The 24,068-nt window shown below is 43.3% G+C and overlaps 2 protein-coding genes across 4 annotated transcripts in view; one reads left to right on the forward strand and one right to left on the reverse strand.

The window, feature by feature from the left end:
• The first annotated feature begins 9,855 nt into the window (after positions 1-9,855).
• LOC111871058 (proclotting enzyme) lies at positions 9,856-20,151 on the forward strand. The gene is made up of 8 exons (XM_023863811.2): positions 9,856-9,911; positions 10,180-10,448; positions 11,341-11,880; positions 13,457-13,545; positions 15,236-15,371; positions 17,666-17,804; positions 17,890-18,035; positions 19,406-20,151. Exons 1-8 carry the CDS (start codon positions 9,860-9,862, stop codon positions 19,556-19,558), a joined length of 1,524 nt encoding a protein of 507 aa, XP_023719579.1. The 5' UTR covers positions 9,856-9,859; the 3' UTR covers positions 19,559-20,151.
• The window catches only part of LOC111871057 (serine/threonine-protein kinase greatwall), a 31,718-nt gene continuing 23,755 nt past the window's right edge, over positions 16,106-24,068 (reverse strand). For 2 of the 3 annotated variants that reach the window (XM_023863809.2, XM_023863810.2), the window contains 2 exons: positions 22,747-22,803; positions 16,106-17,596 (listed from right to left, as the gene is read on the reverse strand). In XM_023863809.2, coding sequence (XP_023719577.1) covers positions 22,757-22,803 — 47 coding nt within the window. In that variant the 3' untranslated portion in view covers positions 16,106-17,596; positions 22,747-22,756. Of the gene's footprint in view, positions 17,597-17,927; positions 18,007-22,746; positions 22,804-24,068 lie in introns of those variants that run through there. The other variant, XM_033754090.1, reaches the window with a different exon arrangement.

The following is a 24,068-nucleotide window of genomic DNA, read 5'->3' on the forward strand; positions in this document are numbered from 1 at the left end:
ATAATGCCTTCTTTCAATACAAATCAGCTTGCATTTACAGACCAGGTGACTCAGGTCTCCAACCGCGGCAGAATCTTCTGGTATCCTCCGTCCTCTAGACACAGCTGACTCGTCAATATATTCCAAGTCTCTTCTGTGGACTCGAAGGTTCATTACCGTGCTCTTAAGAGCCCACAAAGGGCCCTCTCCTGAGACAGGTTAATTAAATCAACATAATTAAACCATATTTCTCTAAGATCTATTTTAATATGATAGCGATGTCGGTATAACGTCTGGATACGGGCTGGACGATCGTGGGGTCGGAGTTCGAGTGCCGGTAGGGTCAAAAATTTTCTTTTCTCCACGTCGTCCAGAACGGTTCTGGGGTCCATCCAGCCTCCTATACAATGGGTACCGGAGGCTCTTTCTTCGGGAGTAAAGCGGCCGGGGCGTGAAGCTGACCTCTCACCTCCAACTAGTGCCGAGGTCAAGAAAACGTGGATCCATACATTCACTCCCCCATACGCTTTCATGGCGTAGTTAAGCATAGGGACAACTTTTCTACCTTTACTTACATTTGCTCCTACAATCCATGTAATCTCTTCCCTTCAGGTTTGGGTACTGACTTTCTTTTATATCTTGACATCTTAACGCCCTTAATTCTGCTACATCTCAATGCCATCTAATTCCCCACCATTTCATTAACGTAATGATAGAGCATAAATTGGGAAGCTCCTCATTATACAGTTTTGTCCAGTGTCCTGTTATTTCCTTTCCCCAAAGTCTCGTAGACTCAGAATCTCACAACATCTAGAGCCATTGCTTGCAGCCACTTTATCTGCACGGAGTCGGCATCTTGCATTAGACTTACAACAAACTGCACGGAGTCCGCATCTTGCATTAGACTTATAACAATCTCCGTACTGGAGCCGCCTACGCATAATCAATCGTTTTGTTTCAATGTTAAGCTATTAATTGGGCTTGACTGATGCGGAAATTAAGTGATTAATGTAATCCGATTATCTTGATCCGCGTTTCTCTGTGACTAATATAAGTAAACTGGAAGTGCATAAATATTACACTGGCCTGCTCGGGCTACGCATGAGCATGTCGTGAAGCCAGAAATTTAAAAGAAAGTAATTTCAATCGCCTGAAGTCAGATGCAAAGGATTCCAGCCGATCGGAGTTGGTCCTGGGGCTGGGGGCTTGCAGATGGTGAAATCTGTTAATTAGAATGGTGTGATTTTGACCAATATTCGAATCAAGGACGATGAAGTCTGTTCGAATCAGCCAATTAGAAATAAGGGATTTGCATTCTACCCCTATGGTTTTCCCAACTCTCTATGTATAGTAAGGGGCACGGGGCACCGTAGTTGGTTGAGGCACTATGCTACAAGCCGAAAGGTCGCGGGTTCAAGTCCCGATGAGGCCATTGAATTTTTTTTTTTTCAATTCGTCTAATCCTTCCAACCGCATATGGCCCTGGGGTCTACTCCGCCTCTAACAGAAATGAGTTACATGAATATTCTTGGGGGAAAAGGGCGGCCGGCGCGTAGGGCTAACAACTTTGCCACCATCTATGAGCCGACTGTCTAGAAAATGTTGCAACCTCAACATCTCACAACCCTATGGGCCTCCACGGCCTCTTACAGGGATAGCTTTACTTTTTTACTTTACTATGTATAGGAAAAGATGGGCAGACCAGTATATAGATATACAGTGAAGACTGCTCAAATTTTCAACTGTATCGTTGACCTTGAAATTGTCTCACTTATGTGAGTATTACTTTTATTATTTTAATGTATATAACAAATGTGATATTAGTTGGGTTCAGCCTTTCAGCTGTTCAGTCCATGCGTCGTTGCCTCTGTTTCTTACCAAAGCATACAGCAACAAACCCAGTAGCCCAACACATCCCTCATACTGCAAGTCGGCAAACAGCTGCTGGCGCCTCAAAGATCATTCTATGTTCAGTGCCCACCATCACGTGAAATGAAGGCGGATAACTCAGTATACGAGTGCTGATAGGCTACGGTCTGGATGACTGAGGAAACAGAGTTCAATTCCTGGCAGGCATGAGAGACTTTTCTGTATACCAGAGAGCGTTCAGACCGCCCCTGGGGCCCACCCAACCGCTTGTTAAATGGATACCTTGGGTTCTTTCCCCAGAGATAAGGGGTGAGCGTGAAGTTGAGAATACGTGAAGCAATACCTTCATTTCCCCATACGTCTTCATGTCCTAGTGTTTATTTAAACAAAGGGACACTTTAGTTTTCAAATCGCGTGAAGTTTAGTCACTCAGCCACGTGTTTCTGTGAGCAGTGCTGTCTGCAAATATTCAGAATATATAAAACTGGCTTCGTTATCTGGCATCATTACATCAATTCATATCACCCGTGATACTGCACACTGATAATGTGACAGGAGCTTCATAACTTGTACTCTTCCCCAAGCATAATTAGTTAAGGAGAATAAGATGGGCGGGGAATGTAGCAAGAATGGGGAGAAGAGGAATGCATATAGAAAATGGTGGGAAAGCCAGTAGGAAAGATATCACTAACAAGACCAAGACGTAGGTGGGTGGACAATATTAAAATGAATCTTAGACAGCCAGGATGGGATGGTATAGATCGGATTGATCTGCTTCAGGATAGGGACCAGTGGAAGGCTCTTGTGAACACGGTAATGAACCTTCGGGTTCCATAAAATGCTGGGAAATTCTTGAGTGGCTGCACAATTGACAGCTTATCAAGAAGAGCTCAGCTCCATTAGTGAGTGAGTTTAATACTTCACAGGGAAGGGGTTCTAACACTTTGCGATGTCAGGACCCCCTAAATGAATATATAAATTTCCGCTACCCCTATCTCTGTTAATCAGCGAAACGTGAAGTTCTGTACACTCTTGCAGGTTCCTGTCAGTTTGTACTTAATAGCTTCACACATTCTCCGCACGTACATTAAGCTCTAAAATGTTCCTGTACAGACGTGAAAGGTGCAGTTCTGCACACCGTTGAAGATCCCTATCAGGCTGTACGGTAACAGCAGGAACCATAAGAGCCTTGTGGCCTCTCTATACCTACAATAAATTATACAGAGTTCCTGTACAGACAGGAAAAAATTGCGAAATATTTCGCTGGCTACAAATATATTTTCCGAAGGCACCTGTAATAAATCTTACAGACTTAGTGACATGCAAAGTAGACGATCGGGGGTCTCGACGGACAGTTCGATATGCAAGCGTACAAGTTTTGTTCTTCATATTCTTAGCTTACTGGCTTGCCACTTAGTTCCTGGCACAGCCTTATTTCCAATTGGACACTATTGCTTTTATTTATTCTCTCTCTCTTTTATTGTCTGTTTAAATCTTCTGAATAGTTACTATAGGATTCTGACGATGGAGTATAACACACTGATATGTTGGGTTTTTGGACTTTATCCATCGTCCTGGTTTTTAAGCTAACAAATAAAAACACGACGTTTCGGAAACTGGATCTGTTTCCGTCCTCAGGTGAAGGAAAACACCTATTCAGCTTAAAAACTAGGACGATGGATAAAGTCCAAAAACCCAACATATCAGTGTGTTAAATCTTCTGTTTTACTATATTTTCTTCTAGCGGTGCTTGTCTGTAATTGGCTTTATAGGAGTTGTTAACAACTTTAATGAATGAACTGAATTACGAGGGCTGGAACAGTGGCAACACTGCTGTAGAGACGTCATGCAACGGAACCAAATAATGTCGCTTATACCACACGTTAATTACATACATACCTTACCTCAGACCAAATAGACTCTCCCTTCCCACATCATGCGCATGCGTAGTGACAAGAAGAACAGAGCCTCGTGTTAGCTGGCGGTCTAATGTAGTGTTGTCACGATGTTTGTGAAACAGGTACAACGGAGTTGGATAAATATTGAATGTGCCAGAGGCCGTACAGCACGACAGTGTCATCAAGGTCTTCAAGAGGCTTGCGGGAAATCTGCATTGCCTTACAGAAGAGTGGCAATGTGGGTAAAAGACTTCAACGAGGGACACCAAAATGTGGCAGACATGCGTCGGCCAGGTTGTCTTTGTGTCAGTGAAGAAGTGTATGCTCTTTCCACGTTACTGGAGAGTGATTGACGCCATACGATTCGTGAGCTGGCCCGAGAGACAGGATTAGCGCATACGACTGTGCTCCACATTCTGAAGGAACGCCTGGGAATGAGAAAAATTGCACACGATGGGTTCCTTATGATTTGAGGGAAATGCAGAAATGGCTACGATACGACGCTGCTCGTAACCACTTGGAGCGCTATGAGCGCGAAGGAGAGGCTTTCTTACGCCGTATGAGTATCATTACGCTGGATGAGACATGGGCCAAATCGTACGAGCCACAAATAAAACGCCAATCGAACGGATGGCGTCATTACGGGTCACCACGAAAATCATATTTCGTCAGAACCCCAGCAATGTGAAAGTTACAGTGATTCTCGTGTACGACAGTGATGGTGTTATCCTAACGCACACCGTTTCCCGACAGCAGACCGTCAATGCTCAGTATTACTGTTCATTTTTGGAACACAACCTGCGACCAGCTTTGAGAAAGAAGCGGCGACACTTTCTGCAGAACCCACCCATCATTTTGCAGGACAATGCTCGGCCGCACGCAACGCAAGTTGTGGCTTATTTGTTCGATCGATGGGGCTGGGAAGTGCTGTACCATCCATCATACTCCCCGGACCTGTGACTTCGACTTGATTCCTAAGATGAAGGAACCACTTCGTGGCATTCGTTTCAGAACTGTTCCAGAGATTCTTCAGGCAGTAGACCGCTCCATTCCAACTATTAACACAACAGGCGCTGCTAAAGGTATCCTACGACTTCCACATCGCTGGCAACGGGTTGTACACAATGCTGGTGACTACATTGAAGGACAATAAAACTTCGAAACATGCATCTATTTTGTATCAATTGTAAATAAACAGTTGCCACTATTAAGGTTCCAACCCTCGTATTACCATGTCTGACAGTCTACGCACAGTCAATTTCCATTTATTACACGTAACTTTACAGGACAACAGAAACTTTCCGATAGGAGCACGTTGCAGGTTCCGTTTAGACAGGTTCTACTGTAACAAGAATGTCACTGTCTTTCACGGACACCTGTATTTATGCAGTTCCCATCCAACTGCGGCAGTTCTTTGAACTGAAGTCTCAAAGTTCTGGACAAGTTACCCAAATCTGGTCGCGGACACCGCGTGCCGCCCCTCTCGTGTTTCGCGAGAAAGCCCATTATAATACAGCTCCATGTGCACATATGTTGATGCAAGAGGCTGGTCTGGCGTCAAGGCGCAAGAATCGAATCCGGGAGATGCTGCTTTCGACTCTGGACCAAGACACCGGCTATTCTGTCTTAATGTTTCGTTGTTTTCCTCAGTCCCTCCAGGCAAATATCGGACAGTACCTCCATTAGACCAACGTGTCTTCATCCCTTTACGCAAATATAGCAACAGTATCTTGCATTATTCCAAGGCCGCTTCCTCTCACGTCATTTCCAAATCATCACCCACTCACTCATTATCCTAAAATTGGACACTATACAGACTGAGCCACTGACAGCTTGGTTAAATGAACAAACAAATAAACATGAACGGGTGTTCAATTAATTTCTTCACTGACAAAAGTAAAGCCTCAGTTAAGCACCAGTCCAGGAGTAGGTATGGGGGAGTGGAGGTATGGTTCCACCTCGCACCATATGGAGGTGAGTGGTGAGCTTCACGCCCGGGAGACTTCATCTCTGGGGAGAGAGCCCTCGGTAGCTTGGTGTCTCAAGGACTCTGATGCATGAAGTCCTGCAGCACGACCATTCAATCTCAGTAAGAGTCATTACTGTGGAGGGGTGGCGGAAACAGACATGGCATCGATCCAAGACAACCGGCGGTCTGAGCTGCAGATCACTGCAACTGCATTGTCTCTGTGTGTGTGCGCGCGCGCGACATTCTGGCTAAAGGAAGGGACTCCATTTAGATTCTCCCAGTACAGGCAGAAGCTGTCAGCTGTAACCAGAGCTAACGCTCTAGACCGTGTTCGGAAGATAGGTATTCCGGGATTTACGTCATTTTCCTCAGGCCCTCCAGAAAATGGAGAAAAATTCCCCAGGGAATAACTAATAGGAGGGTGGGTGGGTTCCAGCGCCAGTTCGGGCGCTTTTCTTTCCCCCCTTGGCACTACAGCCCCAGTGGGCCTAGGCCTATCTCCATGAACTTCTCCGTTCACTTCGGTTTTTCTAGATCTTACACATTCGGTGGGACTCCTTGGGCGGGTGATCAGCTCGTCGCAAGGCCTCTACCTGCACACAAACATCCATGCCCTGAGTGGGATTCGAACCCACGATCCCGGCTTCCGAGCGAGCGAAGACAGTGCACGCCTTAGACCGCTCGGCTACCGCGACCGGAGTTCGGGCCCTTTAGTAAAGAGAAAATCCCTTACTCCTATCAGAAATCGACCCCAAGCCATCAAATACAAGCAGGCAGCTTACGGCTTGCCGCCTGCCTGTCGATTTCTTGTTTACCTTACTCTTCGAACTACACAGCGTTCCCACTCAAAAGACAGTACTCCTCTTATTTATTTCAGATTCATTTTAATATTATCCTACACTCTCCATTTCCCAATTACGCATAATTTCTTGTTTCCTTCATGTTCAGTCCACCCTAAGTTCAAAGCAAATTTGCCTCTTTTCTTAAGCACCGCCCGATGAAAGTTGGGTACGGGAGTAAAGCTCCAAACATTCTTATTACTTCTGCTTATGAGTTACTTAACGCTTCTATCACTAGCTCAGACTAAAAAGAAGAATGACTGATGAACTGGAAAGGTATAATCTGAGGTGTTATCCTTTCATTTGAACGGAGGGACTTAAGTTGGTCTCCGAGTCGATATTTGAACCTGGGACCACCAGATGTGCCACTGAAGCCATCATGACGTTCAGTAACTCTCCTACACTCTTAACCTCGAAAGTAGAGATGAGTGGTCAGCATCACGCTTCAGCCTCTTTATTCCCGGTCAGACGCCGACCATGAGGCTGTCTGGGTCCCAGATCGGATCTACGAGTAGGCGTGGTGATCTGGTCCGCCCGGCCCAGGCAGGAGTCGCCGCGAAAACAGAAAGTTGTGGCAAACCCTGCGCGCTTCATGCAGGAAGCTGGGACGAAAAGAACACGAAGACAGCTTAAGCTCACTATTCCCGAGATTCTCATCGCAGTTGTTAGATAAACCTCAACATATATAAAAACACACAATCTTTCACAATGAGTGCCAGCTCAGTTAGTATAGTGACTAGGCTGTGGGCTGAGGATCAGAATTTCGCTTCTCGGCGGAGCAAAGATTTTTCTTACAGCATCCAGACCGGCACTGGAGCCGACCGAGTCTATTAGATCTGCACCAAGGGTTCTTACCCTGGGGATAAAAGCATCGGGGACGTGAAGCTGACCACTCATCTGCATCTGGAGCCGAGGTTAAGAATGGGGAGCTATACCCCCACTTTCCCATATGTCTTCATAGCGTCGTGTTTATTTATATTGGATTGTGACACCATCCAGTCTAGCATTTCGGAACCAACTTTTGGAAGGAGATACTGTCTCCATCTTCGAGGTGAAACTGCGATTTTGATTGGACAGCCATATTCTGTCGAAAACCTGGTACCCACTTACCAAACCCAACGACACCACAACCTCGGTAGCGAATGTCCGTCTCCGCAGATTTGCACATGTGGTTTCATTAACTGCCGTCAAGGCAAGGCCAAATAATCGGGCAGTTACCCCGCCCGTCGCAACGCTGTGGCGGCTAATGACTCACGGTGACCCCCGGCCGCTGGTATGCAGTGCAGAAAAACCCGCCCCGAGAGCGTTGACCCCGGTACTTCATCATTTCCATACTCAAGATGCCAAAATGTGACATTTCGCCCACCGCAAAACGCGTTCATCCCTCGCTGCAGGCAATCGCTCCTACTTGCTAATTTCTTTGTTGATTATTTACCTGCCTGCTTTGCTTGTATCTTCGCGCTTCCTCTTGGCCCTTTCTCTGCCTTCCGACACATTTCTGGCTCTCGATACGAACTGAAAATGGTTTACGTCGGTCTGTCCATCAGTCTGTGACCATGTATCAGTGCCTAAACCAGTTTATTTTTTAAAAATATTCAATATGGATCTTCACTAAAAGTTGTCGGATAATTCTGATTTCCAGCAATATCCTTCCATTACTTCCTTACTCATGGAGCTGAGCCCTTCTTGAGGAGCCGCCAATTCTGCATCTACTGAAGAATTTTCCAGCATTTTATGGAATCCGATGGTTCACAACTGTTTACAACAGCCTTCCACTGGTTCCTATTCTGAGCCAGATCAATCCAATCCATACCATCCCATCTAAGATACATTTTAATATTGTCCACCCACATAGGCCTTGGTCTTCCCAGTGGTCTCTTTCCTTTTGGTTTTCCCACCAATATCCTATGTTACGAAAATGAACACAAATATTTTTGTTATACGAGTATTATTTCAGAAACGTTAAATTTGAATTGGAAGTAAGAATTTAGGGGAAAGCATTTAGAATAACTAATGAATTTTAGAGGCTTGTTATGATAAAGAGCGATCTAATCCGTGCATATTTGGCTATAACATCGTTGCTATTCAAGAACAACTTACGGACATTTCCCCGCCTTGGAATTAATGGCAGACACCCATCTATTGAAATTGCAGCGCATTCAAAACAAGTCATTATTGATCTGATCAGTGCCTTATGGAGGGTTAGCTTAATGTTGGTGCTTAAACGTTGACTTTTGAAAAGGGAGCAGATTATAATAAATGTTCTGAATGTCTTCTCTTCGATCATTTCTGTGTGCAGTCTCCATGTAATCCTCTTATCGAAGATTACACCGAGATATTTTACATGATTGACAAAGGGGATGTTCCGTCCATTCAATGTAAGACGAGCCTCAGGGGGCCTAATTCTATGAGAAAAGTAGATGGACTAGGTCTTATCTTCACTGATTTTCATGTTCCAGCACTCACACAATGTCTCAATAGCACTGAGACCTGGCTGAAGCTTTCTAAGAACATAACCCTCTTTGCGGTCTGTCGCATATATACGTACAGGTGTCATGAGCAAGGAGACCTAGATAGACACCAGGTGTTGGGGGCGTATCATTTATATACTCGTATATACAATGTACAATGTGGGTGACAGAATGGAACCTTGTGACACTCTTGCTTGCATATTCCATTGGCGCAGACATTTCACCTTCGACCGAAACTCTGAAATTTTTTCTAAGAAAGAAAATAGGTAATAAGCTTGATTAGACTGATCGAAAATGTTAATTCCGATAATATACGAGTATATAGCAAGCCAAGGTTCCTCGTTGTATCAAAGGTTTTTTCAATATCCAAGAATACAGCAGCAGTAGACATGTTATTGTTAACATTTAAGATGATGTGGCCCTTAAGCCTCATACATTGAAGTGTCGTGCTGTGACGGTCAGTGCAACCAAACTGGCTTCCATTAAGCATGCCTCTTTCTTCAATGTACCTTTGGACTATTTTCAGAAAAACCTTCTCCTGAACTTCGTCCCGCTTGTAACTCCTCGTCATGAACCACCGCTCCCAACAGTGCCTCCACTGTTGCGCGCGGGAACCTGTTTGTTTGCGATTGTTGCCTAGAAACGGGTCTACGCGCTAAACTTCTCCGCCCTTAAGGCTATTCGTCACGAATGGCTCACAGGCGTACCGCCATTTCTTTTTTTCCGAGGGCTGTGCTTGTGACGTCCATACTTGGTTACACCTTCCTTTCCGTGGCTCGGTTTTTTTGCGGTGTTTGATCTCCAACGCTTCCGCTGCTCCCAAGCGACTCCCTGATGGGGTGCCAGTCAGTCCAGGTGTATCACCATCATCCTGCTTTTCCAATCGGTAGGGCAGAAGTACCTAGAGTGGCAGGTGCTCCTACATCTCCAGTTGTTACTCTGTGTGCAGTCTCTTCTTTTGTTTCGGAGGGGGCCGACCCTTCCACAATGTCCTGACTGCTTATTTAAGGCATGGCTTACCCTCAAGCACCTTTTAAACAACGCATGCAAAATGTTTAATTGCCTTCCTAAATTCCTTCATTTCTCTTGAGATTAGAATAACTGAAGGCGAATTATGGAATTCAGTTACGGCTACCATGTATCTGTGCTTACAGCCGTACCGGACGCTTTCATTCGAGACGGCCGGCTTCTTTTAGAGACAGAGGATGAGGGATTCCTGGACCAACGGGACAGAAGGCAGTTCGTGGGGTGGCCAGGGGTGCTGCCGGTGGGGCCTTGCTTCACCAGCAAGGGCGTGCTGGGGCGATGTACGAACTTCCGGCAGTGTTACCCTTACTTCAAGCTTCCTGAACTGAGTAACTGGGAGACCTGGATCCTGGGCATGTACGATACATGCAGCTACTTCACAAGTTCAGGCAGACAGGTGAGTTGTTAATGAGAACCAAAGGCAACTGTGAGCCCCGGATTCTGGTCACATATAACACACGCAATTACCTGAGGAATTAAGGTTATATAGAGTAACGTTGGTCAGCTGGCTCGCAGCATTGCAGCCAGCTCCCTCAGGCAAACATGTGGTCATAGTGTCGAACCCTGAGTGAACTCTTGACCAGATTTTGACGTACAGGGAGATCCTTAGTTTTCTCATGTTGATATTTCCTCTATGCATAGCAGTTGTCAGACATGTATAAAAGTACTAAGTGTGAAGGATTATTTTCGTGATGAGTCCATCATCTGCTCTCGTAATGAGGCAATATAGAGGCTCCATTGGCTTGGTCATATGGAAGTGACTGAAGCCATTGGATTGAGACCAGCTGCAACCGTCATATACCAGTTCCCTGGGAGCACCATTCTGGAATCAAGAGTTCCTACCAGCAGGTACCTGAGGGGTGAAGTACACTACTTCCTTCATTGTCACAAACTGTACCTTCTGCAGCTACTTGGAGTTCGGGTCTCTCAACTGCCACAGTTCAGTACACTGGCACCACTGTTCTTCTCCATAATGATAGCCGGCCCCTTACCAGAGGCATCGTGGGGTGGGGTGGGTGTTTGCAGTGCATCAACAAGTGACCGAATCCCTGTATTAGATCAGCGCAAAGGCTAAAAAGGACGGTATATGTAACTTCAGGCAGCATAGCATGTCAGAATAACTAGGGGAAAACACGGTGCTTTCATTCTCCTTAATATGAACAGCCTGGTTTCATGGAGGGTGGTGCATTTCTTGACTAGACGAGATGGCAGAGCTATGGAGGAACCTTCATCATAGACTCAAATCAAGACAGGGATAATGAGACAGTCACAGCTTGTCATTTTTGCAGATGTTTGGTGTGTGCTGTACGAACCCAGCAACAGTACGGCCCACACAGCCACCGCGACCCACTCAACCCTCTACAGAGATCCCAGAAGACGGGAAAGAAGAGAAACCCAGTGCAGTACCAAGCCCCAATCCGATTCCACCAAATTGGCCACCCCCTATTCCAACGCACCCACCTGACCATACTATCCCACCCCTGCCAACACATCCCCCTTCCCCAGGGTGGCCTGGCTTACCCATCAATACAGACTCTCCCACTACGACCTCTACAACTGAGACTCCCAAACCTCCCTCCACTGTACCATGGCCTACTACACATCCGACCCCTAAACCTCCTCCTGTTAAGCCTCCGGCACCGTGGCCCCCCACACATCCTCCTGTACCCACACATCCTCCTGTACCCACACACCCTCCTGTTCCTACTACAGAGGCCAGTGTTCCAGCAGTTATAGCAGACGCATCATGCGGCGCAAAGAATGGCAATCAGGAGCAGGAACGGATTGTGGGTGGGCACAACGCGGAGCTGGGAGAGTGGCCATGGATTGTAAGTACACGACACTGATACTGTTTGGAGAGACTCAAAACCAAGTTAGAAGCCCTCTAACATCTGGATATGACTCACTTATCTGCAAAAAAGTCCCACTTTTCAGAGAAGTCTCAAGGAGGGCGCAAACAGAGATGCTTAAAGCGATGTTTGAATCTCTTTCAACGTTTCCATCCACACATAAACAAGCCTGTACCGGTGGATATAATACAAAACTAACTCTTCCAATGATCTTATGTGAAAGCTGCCAGTAACTTTCTCTAATTCAATTGCTGTAGGAAAATATTTGATTATCATTAAAATATTATACCCAGCTTTGAAAACAAGACACAAATAACACGTTTGCATGGTAAGGTCCTGTGAGGACAGTATTATGATTCATGGAAACATGATGTGTATCATAACCTCGAAACATCCAAAATGGACAGCACTGATAATACACATTACTGCAGACCTAACGAGAATTGACATTTCAATTTTACTAACATGTATGTGTTTGTTTTATGTACTTCTTCATAATCACATTGTTATTAGGGTCTTCATAATTTCAATAGATGGTACCCTGTCCACTCTTGCACCCACATGAAAGTAGTAGAAAGTTCATGATTTGCAGTATGATCACAGAAAATATCTGAATTTTGGCTCCCTTCTGATACATATCAATAAATAAAATACAAACTTTGATGATAGAAAGACCACATAACACCAATGCCGGCCATCTGTTGATGGAGAGACAAAATATTAGCACACTGTAACCAAAGTTATTCAATTGTTACAGCAACAGAAATTACTGAATGTTAGTCACCGTTCCCCAGAAAGTGGTAATGGTCAGTAATATTTGTCAAAGGACAAGAAACCTTCCAAGCTCAGGGAATCTAATGTCACAGCAGTACAAATAAAGTATCCTGGGATATCATATTGTGGTGGCTGGTGTAGTCATGGCGCCACATCCCAGAAGACCATAATGGTAATGTAGTGCAACTGTTACTTTCTGATCAAACCTGCCTTTTCTGAACAAACACCATTACATAATCACCTCACAAGCTTCATTATTACAGAATGCAGTGTGTTAATTTTTCTAGTTTATAACCCTTATAGTAGAATTACACTGCCCCAAAAGTGGAAGTATACTGAATGTGATGAAACTCTGTGGTTAGAACATCTGAAACAATCTACAACTTTAACTAATCAAAAATTTTCTACAGTGTAAAACAGACCTTGACAGAATGTTTCAAACATCCAGCATAGTAGAAAAGTAGCAATGATGAGGGATACACGCACAGACACACAAACTGATGAGGGGGATTTATAAGTATGCCATCGAGACAGACTCCGGTGCCATGATATACACACCAAGTTTCATAAAGAATGGTTCAGGCATTCAAAAGTTAACAGGGGGGATACACAGACACACAGACGGCATGGAGACTGTATAAGCCTACATTAATTTTTTTAAAAAATAAGGAAAGTAGGCTAACAATGTGGATTTATTAATCTTGATGTTGTGATTTGTTTTATATTAATTGATTTTTAACACTTTTCACATACGAATTCCTCGATGCGGCTACAACATCAGGCAGCTCTGTTCAATGGTGGGCGACAGTTCTGTGGCGGCTCACTGATTGACAGCACGCATATCCTGACTGCAGCCCACTGTGTGGCTCAGTAAGTAGCCTGAAAGGTTTCTATTGGAAGGTTTTGGGGTGACCACAAAGTGTGACATGCAGCACCGTTCGTCACTTTGTCACTTGCAACTTGGCAGAACGTTTTATTCACTTCCTTACTGTAAATGTGTATGGATACTATCATATCACTATTATTTATCATAATAAATAATAGTGATATGATAGTATCAATTTTTGTCTTCATTTGAAGATGTGTTGACGGACCCTCACACTCACCTTTACATAATTATGTAAAGGTGACAACAAATAATAATACAGATCCATATTAAGACAATTCCAGAACTTGGTTTGATTTTCTTGTAACACCTGATGATGACCTAAGAAAGGCTGAAACATCTGCATCACCTTTACACAATAAATAATATGAATACAAACAAACTCCGTGGCCTGTAGTCCGCAAGCGAACTACACTGACCAAGCGACCGACAGTTGTTGGCGAAGTTAGTGCCAATTTTAGCAGATGGAGGGTGTCGCGTGGTCAGCACAACGGATCCCCACAGCCGTTAACCTCGGTTTTATAGACCGGAGCCGCTATTTCCTTGAAATAGCTCCTCNACAAGCGAATTATACCGACCAAGCGACCGCCAGTTGTCGGCGAAGTTAGTGCCAATTTTAGCAGATGGAGGGTGTCGCGTGGTCAGCACAACGGATCCCCACAGCCGTTAACCTCGGTTTTATAGACCGGAGCCGCTATTTCCTTGAAATAGCTCCTCAATTATCCTCACGAGGTTGAGTGGACCCAGTTCCAGACACATTACTTCTCAGAAAATCTGGTAGTGCTGGGAATCTAACCTAGACCTCTGGATCTGTAGCCAGGAACTCTGACCACTAGACCACAGAGGCAGTCAACAGGGATACAACAGTGTCCATTTTTGTCTTCATTTAAAGATATTTGTGTTGATATACCCATTCACTTGTTTATCAAATACATAGCAGGATGAAAACCATAAAGATTCCTTACTGTAGTTTAACTTTTCTCTTTTCTCTTATATACAATGTGCATCTCGTCTTAATGATGAAATAAAATAAAAATGTTTTACACATATCAAGTATACAAAATTTATTACTCTACAATTATCTAAATAAATAGAAAGTCAATATATTTGCCTGTACTGGTCACAAAATGCAGGATTATGATAGTGTAGGAAGACAGTTCAGATGGCTGAGTGTTCACTTTGCCAGTACTAACACCATTATGCCAGAGTTAATATCTGGAAAGTCAGCTTGCAAAACTGTGGGATTTTAAATATCTATTCCTGGACTACAAAATTAAACATTTCTGGAAATCTTTCTTCAAATTTTCACCAAGAAAACATGAATACAATTGTACAGCAAATTTTCTTTGGAGATACGTGCAGGAGGGGAATTGTTCTGGCATAATGACATGGATTTATGGGCACTGTTAAGATTTCCTCCTGAGGAGGGCAGGTAGAAAATTTGTTTGTAGATTTACATTTAATCCATTTAAGAATATATTTCTTATATTGAGCTTGTATTCAAATTAAATTAATATATACATTTTTAATAATTTTAAGTTTGGTATATTTCTCCTTTTTCAATTTCAATTTTTTTAAAAAATCCAGGGAGTGGGCAGAGACATCTATTTCCCAGCCAGATATCAATGAGCTATGAGATACAGAATCATAGACACAAAGTTAATTGTGTTGCAGCATGAGTTCGTGGGATGTAGCACGTCTGACAGTGCGACTTGGTGACCACAATATAAAAATTAGCTCTGAGGTGCGCCACATTGAGAAGAGGGTGAAACGGGTGGTACGGCATCGTGGCTTTGACTCACGTACTCTGGTAGGTACCAATGTAAACTTCAGTTCATCAGGTATTATTTCAAAAAGTTCACTGAATTGTGGGTTACAACATCATGCGGTAAACATTTTGGACGAATGTACTGCCTACACCTTTTATCATAAAGATTACTTGGTGTAGTAATCCAGAAGACAATGCTACAGATCTTCAAATATTGTATTCCAGTAGGGTTTACCACCAATGTTACAACTTCCAGTATAATATACACAGCAGAAACATTTCTTGATTCTAGCCTAACTAAATCATAAAAATGTCATTCTTTAGATTGCTAATTTATTTCCACCATTGCATATTTATGTTACCCTTCATACTGAGTTCACAACATTCTCTATTTTCATTTGTTTAAGTACAGGTCATTTTCAGATCTGGCCTCTGCGCTGAAGTGAGGAAAAACAGTACAACAAGAAGTAGTGGGTCAGTGGCTGCAGCCGCATTGTGGGAGGAAAGGACGATGATGAACTGTAACCAATGCCTTGTAATAACCCAAACACTCAACAATCCTTACCTCAGTTAATGGACTCAACTAGTTTTTTTATTCCAGTGGGGTGGGACTAAGTCCCTTGTACTGCGGCCACTTCTGGCCTATTGTACCAGCTCAAGATGACAGGTGAGGGTGATTGTGGAGCAATTGGTGGAATGAAGATTGGCAGGGGAAACCGAAGTACTTGGAGAAAACCTGCCCCAGTGCCACTTTGTCCACCACAAATCCCACTTGACCAGACCTGGGATCGAACCTGGCCCACCACGGTGGGAAGCCAGCGAATAACCACTTGAGCTATGGCGTGGCCTATGGACTCAACTAAATACAAAGCACACCGCTAGCGGGCTTACTCCTTGATCCTGAAAATGGAGGTGATATGTTCCTCCAAAACATCAGGTTCTCTCTGAACTGCATGGTGTTAAAACCCATAAGGCTGTTCTATTCATAGTGACTGCTGTGAGAATGTCAAATCCAATGTTGAGGAAATATAAATTCTATCTCTCAGAAAACAAAGCACTCAGGACAATACATTGCCAAAACCTCGAAAAAGGCTGTAGGATATTAGATAATCAAGGGTTTCTGTGAATTTACACAATTCATCTAGAGCTTGCAAGAGAGGTTGGGCATGTAGCTTGGACAGCAGAGATAAATGCATACACAGTTTTGCGGGGGAATATTCTTATGAAGTGACCACATTGAAGGCTCTGAAGGATATGTTAAAAAACATTAAAATGAATTTTCCTGGGTGACAGCCATGTCAGTTTGGAATCAAAGTCCAGTAATTTTCAACATCATCTCTGCATCGCCAATCCTTGACGTAGGAAACAGAGGTCTCTGAAACGTTCGACTTCAAAGGGACGCAGCTCAATATTATCCTCTTCACTAGGAAAGCTTCAAGTCCCATGGAAATACATTCTGAGGGCGTGAAATCAATGGAACTGGTTCAGGATTGTGTCCAATAGTGGGGCTTGATATTAGCAATGTTGAGGCCTCACTGATCCTGCATGAAGCATCTTTGAAGTTCATAATATCACTCCATTTATACCATTTAAATTGGCTGTTTAACAGTGCTGTTGAAAGTAAACAGTGTTGGATGATAGAATGATTGATGAATTTGGTACAGTTGGTGGAGTGAGAATTGGCATGAAAAATCAAAGTACTCATAATAAACTGGCCCTAGTGCCACTTTGTCTACCAGAATCCCACAAGAGCTGACTTGGGATCCAACCCATGCTACTGTGGTGGGCAGTTGGAGGCTAGGCACCTGGAAATGGCACAGCCCTCACTCCGTTTAGATTTAACCGCTCAACAGACAAGCTCAAACATTAAACTACTTTCTAAAAATGCCAAAAGTGCTTGAGTGTAAATGTACGAGTAGTTGCACATTACTTCCGCAAATGACCTTCAAACAGCAGCAAATATGTATCATGTGAAAGCCTAGCAGTTTACTGACATCAATGATGTTTTCAGATCCAGAGTCATCATTCTTCTCTCTTCGTTCACTGTCCTTCCAATCTTTTCACTTCCACTGGATCAGACATCCTCTTTATCCAACTAATTCACGGTCTCCTCTTTTCCTTCTCCTCTCTTCCTTGGAGGAATTCACTCGAACACGGGTTTGGGCCATCTTCTGTTGTCTGCCATCCTCTGGATGTGTCAGTATCATATAATTTTGTTAACTCCAATTTTTCTTCCAACTGCATTATTTAGAATTCTGTCTCATTACCTGAGGTAATAAAACAAAGACAGTCTGTCAGCATTAACATAAACTGTTAGGCATCACTTTGTGTTTCAGTACAATGACATTGCCATTCTAACAATGGATTCACCAATCACCTTCACACAACAGGTGCGACCGATCTGTCTCCCAACAGGCAGTGCACTCTATTCAGGGACAACAGGAACTGTAATAGGCTGGGGCAGTCTGAGGGAAGGTGGGTACATGTGTTGTCTGTTCATCCCTCCCCAAAATTAGGGGCTGATACACAGGCATCCTAATAAGGCATTGTTCCACTGCAGGGGGCCACCAGCCTGACACACTACAGGAAGTCAATGTTCTGATCTGGACCAATGATGCCTGCCGATCCAAATATGGCCCTTCAGCACCAGGTGGCATTGTGGAGCACTTCCTGTGTGCTGGAGACAATGGACATGATTCATGTAGTGTAAGTATGCAACAACTTTATCAATGACATCTCATTATCTAAATCAAACTGTTTTTAGAGGGGTCAAATGGCTTTACTGTGAGAAAAGCCACATTTTTAATGCCAGTGTGTAGGTACCTTTAAGGCTATTCTAAATCAGCAAGAAACTTAAAATCAGTTGTAATTACAAATGACACAGTCTCATAAGACTAAAATTCTGAAGTAAAAGGGCATTTTAGTATGACAGCCTTGAATGACTGTAGGACTGCAAATTAGGCACTTGCCATAGAAATCCTACATTTCTCTGCACCTGCTCTCTGGCACTCATTTTACAAGGGCAGTATTCACATTTATTAACGATAAGACATTTACATTATTTCACTGCATTCTACTGCTTAGAATTATCTGGTTTCTGACCACTGTTCACAACAAAACAGCTTGGAAACCGCTTCTGTCCTCGGGTGAAAGAGTGGTGAGGCACCAGCACATCTGGGTCCACTAGAAAGAGGTGATCTCAATCACTAGACCAATTTCCCAAATATTGAGTTCATTTTCAGTACCAGGATGTGGACAAAATCCAGAAACCCAGTAATATTAACTGTATCATACCCACATCAGAACCTTCTACAATCAGTACATACAACTGGTATGGTGCCAGCATATGCACGCCTTCACATCTAGTCACTGATTTGGGCTGCTTCTCATAGACCCATCTGAGTATGCACATCCCCACCTTTTCACCTGAGGATGGAAACATGTGGGATGTCATATGAAGAGACAACCACAAGTTGAACTGTCCTGTAGGATTTATTGCAGCGGCACAGTATACACAGACGGATAATAACAGTAGTGAACTGTAACTGTAACTCAGTTCAGCTTACAAAATGTGTTCTGTTTGGAGTATCAAGGCAGAGGACAAAACCCAAAAACACGGAAATACTACCAGTAAGTGGAAGTGTTAACAAACCATTGTCAGAACCCTTTCAAACTGACATATTCTAGTGAACAAAATGCAGATAATTTTCCGAGAACTACTGATCTAAACAAGACTAACTAAAGCATAGACTGAGAATACAAAGTTACATTCTGTTCTTGTATGTATGTATAGCCAAATGCCCATTTAAGGTTTCTTTTGGAACCAAAGAATTTGGATATTAAACTGAGAAAAAATCTTATATTAAAGCAATTTATTACCAAGATTATAGACTTGGGTTACTGAAATTTAATGTTAAATGAGGGGAAAGCTTAAAATGAAGAACATTACATGGGGGTTCCGCTGCATATTGGTGTGGAGCTCACAGAACATGGATACCTATTATACAGCCCCTTACAGACTGCATTCCTGAATTTTGGGAGGTTTGAACTTTAATTTATTGTCATAATTGGTGCAGGGAGACAGTGGAGGGCCACTGATGATCAACCAGGGCCGCTGGATGCAAGTTGGCATTGTGAGCTGGGGTATTGGCTGTGGAAAGGGACAGTTCCCTGGCGTGTACACCCGTGTCACACACTTCATGAGTTGGATCACCAAGAATCTTAAGTAGTTCCTGATAACCACAGTTCCAAATTGAATGACTGAACAAGTGCCAAAATGACGGGTCTCCTGTGTAACTATGAGTGCATGTGATCACAGAAGGAAATACACTTAACTTATTCACTTCACTTGTACCTCTCATTTTTTCTTGGCAATGCAGCGTAACCAGACATTCAGCGGCAACGTCCTCATGTGATGGTTAGTTCCCCATTATCCAGACAAATTAAGAGCAGCATAATGAGGTTCTCAAAGCAGTGATTACGAGGTATGGCTATTAAATAATGAGGCAGCATACACATCTCTCAAACTAATAGCTGTTAATCTGGCATATTTCCCTACTTGTTTGCTGCAGTGGGTTTCAACATGTTCGCTTACAGTACAGTCAAACAGGTCCATGTGAAGAATTTCACTGTGCATTGGAAGTATGACAGGTATAACAGGTGAACAGTGAGTTAGCAACATACTTTTAATAACTCATGAAAAATGCCACTGAAACATATAATTGTTGAGGTGTATGAAGAAGCCATAATTTTAATGGCATAAGGTAAAAGGTAAAGTAAAGTTGTCCCTGTGCTTAACTAATTAAGCGTTAAGACATATGGGGGAGTGGATGTTTAGATTCACATTTCTTGACCTCAGTAATAGTTGGAGATGAGTGGTCAGCTTCATGCCCCAGCCACTTTACACCCGGGAAAAAGCCCCCGATATCCATTGTATAGGAGGTTGGGTGGACCTCAGAGTTGGTCTGGATGATATGGAGAAGTGAAAATTCCTGACCCTACAGGGGCTCGAACTCCGACCTCTTGGTTGTCCTGCCCATAGCCAGTCACTGTACCAACTACGCTATCCCAGCTCCGTTATCAATGGCATATGATTTTTAATGGAATAAAAAGTTTTTAGAAGAAAGAAACAAGGTGGAAGATGACAAATAAATGTCCTGGTTGTCCACTGACAGTGAAAACCAATAAGAACATGGAAAGGTGAAGACTCTTGTACAAGATGATCACCATCTGAGCATAGGAATGATAGCAGAAACATTGAAACAGCAAGACAAATTATAATAGAAAATTTGAAAGAAGCAAAGTCTGCGAAAAGATGGCACTGAAGAATTTAGAGGAAGAAGAGAAACTGAAAAGAAGAAAAACCTGTGCTGACATTTTAGATAATCTCAAGGACGATGATCCAGACTTCTGATCAGTGTGCCCATCCACACTGAAGCTTGGCCGTTTCAATATGACCCAGAAACCAAAGAGCAATCAGTGCAAGGGAATTTACACTTACTCTTCAAGACCAAAATAACCAAGAATGTCAAAACTTAAATCAAGGCAATGTTAGTTGTATTCTTCAATGTGAAAGGAACTGTTATGACTGAGTACATCCCACCTGGTCAAATCACAACTCATAAGAATTATATTTTGCTTCTATCAAAATTTAGAGAAACAACTGAAGAAAGACATGGGAGTTATTGAATAGAATCTGCACCAGGCCAAGGAAACAAGTTCCTGTACCGATTCATGCCCCTCACTCACCAGAGCTCACTCCACACAACCTTTCAAACATTCACTGAAAGGGACACAATTTCAATCCACTAAAACAACAGTGCTGCTGAAAGGGCTCTAAAATTGATTTTCAGAGTTGTCCCCAGGCATGGCAGGAAAACATGCAGCACTGCATAGGTGCCCAAGGGAACCATTCTAAAGGACATAACTTGTGAAGTCTCTTTATATCAATGCTGTTATTTAAGACACATCAGGAGTTACAACTGCAGCCTTGTGGGTTCTGACATCATCCAGTCTGGTACACGGTTACCAATATTTCGGCGGAACCTGCTGCCTCAATTTACATGACACAGGTTGGTCAAGTGGAGAAAATGGTATGTAATACAAGGAATGGGGCTGGATGTGAGCCAATGGAAGTCAGTAGGCCATTTCATCCTCACCCTGAACCTCATTTCCGTATGTTACCTACCATATTCCCTGCTTGACTCACATCTTCCGCCCTGATAATGGATGCAGCAGGTTCCTCCAAAATGTTGCAACTATCTATCAGACTACATGGTGTCACATCCCAGAGGACAGTCCTCTTCATTTCTGGATGCAACTTAAATCCTCTTTACCAACAAATTTATTTTTTTAATTATATGGTTACCCATTACCTTCATGCAAGTGTTGTTCCTTCTTCAAAGCAAACCTTGGCCACGCCAAGCTCAAGCTGTTAGTCACTGGCTACCCACCGTGGCGGCCCGGGTTCAAGCCCAGGTCTGGTCGAATGGAATTTGTGGACAAAGTGGCACTGGGGCAGGTTCTCTCCGAGTACTTCAGTTTCCCCTGCCAATCTTCATTCCACAAAATTCTCCATCATCATAATCACCTGGGGCAGGTACAATAGGCCAATAAGTGGCCAACATGCCAAGGGGACCCAGCTGGACTCCACCCCCCCACTATGTGAATTTAAATTTTTTTAGGTAAAACTTTTCTTTATTATTATTTAATTAATAGGTTCTAAATAGGTGTACTCAAGACACTTACTTAGAACAAATTTACTTATTACTCCATATTATTGAGAGTAGATTGTAAATATGCTATTAATTAAAAAAAAAAGGCTTTAGCTACAGTGTATTGTGATACTGACAAGGAAAAGCATCAATATCCTGGCCAAAGTATGGGTACTTCTGCATGTTTAGAAATAAAGATCAAATTTATAGCCTCGCAAAACACATGTAACATGATAACACTTCAGCCTAGATATCAGAATTAAATCTGATAAGACATCTGATGGACCAGTGGGATCTCTGGAAGCAGTGACAGTGGGCAAGTGACACAAAATGTAGAATTGCCAATCATAAAAAAAAGGGACTATATTTTACATTTTCAGAAGAACACTGCAAATACTTAATGCCATACTGTACTTACAAATTGAAACCAAATGCAATCATGGAAATGTACAGTGAAACTGAGTTATGTGTGCTGTGTGCAGGCAGTTCCACTGTGCCACATAACTGTATATATATAACAAGATGACACCAAGCTGCAGTAATGACATGAAGTTGTTGAATGCACAGTGCCACATATATACATACAAAAATATACATTAAAATGTAATGAACCTGCACCCAGAACAACACTGACTTAGAACTGTGGGACTTACCACAAGGCACTCACATCTGAAACATAGCAGTAACAGGAGTGAGGAACTTACCACAAGGAACTCACATCTCAAAGTTGGATACATTCAGATGCTGCAGGATGTTCCGTGCTGCAACACACCAAGCAGAGAGTGCTTCAGTTCATATGGAAAGCTGCATTTAAATTAAGAAGAAAATCAGTTTGGTGTTTGCTACAATGAGACTGCATATACAGAGCAGGGCAGCAACTATTTACTATTCAGGAGCCCAACATGTGGTATGTAGCGTACAGTGTAATCTAGAAAGATGCCATATTTCGTTAACAATTATATGTACCATCTTCTTCCTTTTGTCCCCTCCTGCTCCCTTATCACAAAGGTTTAGGACACGCCATAGCTCAAGCGGTTAGTCGCTGGCTTCCCACTGCGGCAGCCCGGGTTCAAACGTGGGTCTGGTCAAGTGGGATTTGTGGTAGACAAAGTGGCGCTGGGGTACGTTTTCTCCGAGTACTTTAGTTTCCCCTGCCAATCTTCATTCAACCAAATTCTCCATCATCATACTCACTGGGGGCAAGTACAATAGGCCAATCAGTGGCTGCTGTGCCGAGTGGACCAAACTGGACTCCAGCCTACACTATGCGAATTAAAAAAAATCGTAAGGGTTTTCCCTGGCACTTCTCCTTTCAAACCACTGCGGAACCCTAGCACTCAGGCTTCAAGATTTATTCCTTTCTGATATTTGTGACATTACTAGTAGAGCTGGCTTTTATACAGAAACTACTGAATGCTTTCCTGGTATTATTATTATTATTATTATTCATGGTCATCATCAAAGAAACCTCTAATGAGGCCTTCTGCAAGTGAATTTCTGTGTGCACCATTTAGGGGGCACGCGGTAGCATAGTTGGTTGAGGTACTATGCTACAAGCTGGAAGGTCGCGGGTTCAAGTCCTGATGAGGTCATTGGATTTTTTCAATTGACCTAATCTTTCCAGCTGCACTATGGCCCTGGGGTTGACTCAGCCTCTAACAGAAATGAGTACCAGGAATATTCTTGCAGGTAAAGGGCAGCCGGCACGTAGGGCTGACAACCTTGCCGCCGTCTATGAGCCGATTGTCTAGAAAATATGGGAACCTCAACATCTCACAACCCTATGGGCCTTCACGGCCTGTTACAGGGATACTTTTACTTTACCATTTCTGTGGTAAGATAACTCTACACACACTGCAGCATCTCTACAGTCACTGTCTCATATGTAGGGTTAAACTGTTTGAATTAATCTAAGTTGGCCACCTGGCCAATACACCCTCACATGGTACTTCTGACAAGGGCATCCATTTGGCAAACTTTGAGGCCAAGTGGTCAGGCCTCTCACCCCCCCCCCCCCCCCCCCCCC

This window comes from Cryptotermes secundus, unplaced genomic scaffold (genome assembly GCF_002891405.2).
Source record: "Cryptotermes secundus unplaced genomic scaffold, Csec_1.0 scaffold73, whole genome shotgun sequence".
NCBI classification, from domain to species: Eukaryota; Metazoa; Arthropoda; class Insecta; order Blattodea; family Kalotermitidae; genus Cryptotermes; species Cryptotermes secundus.

Bases quoted from the DNA above. Each gene is read 5' to 3' on its own strand.
- LOC111871058 (XM_023863811.2), top strand. From the start codon at position 9,860: ATGGGGTGCCAGTCAGTCCAGGTGTATCACCATCATCCTGCTTTTCCA. The intron at 9,912-10,179 runs GTAGGGCAGAAG...CTGTGCTTACAG, and splicing joins TCATCCTGCTTTTCCAATCG to CCGTACCGGACGCTTTCATT. The intron at 17,805-17,889 runs GTGGGTACATGT...GTTCCACTGCAG, and splicing joins CTGGGGCAGTCTGAGGGAAG to GGGGCCACCAGCCTGACACA.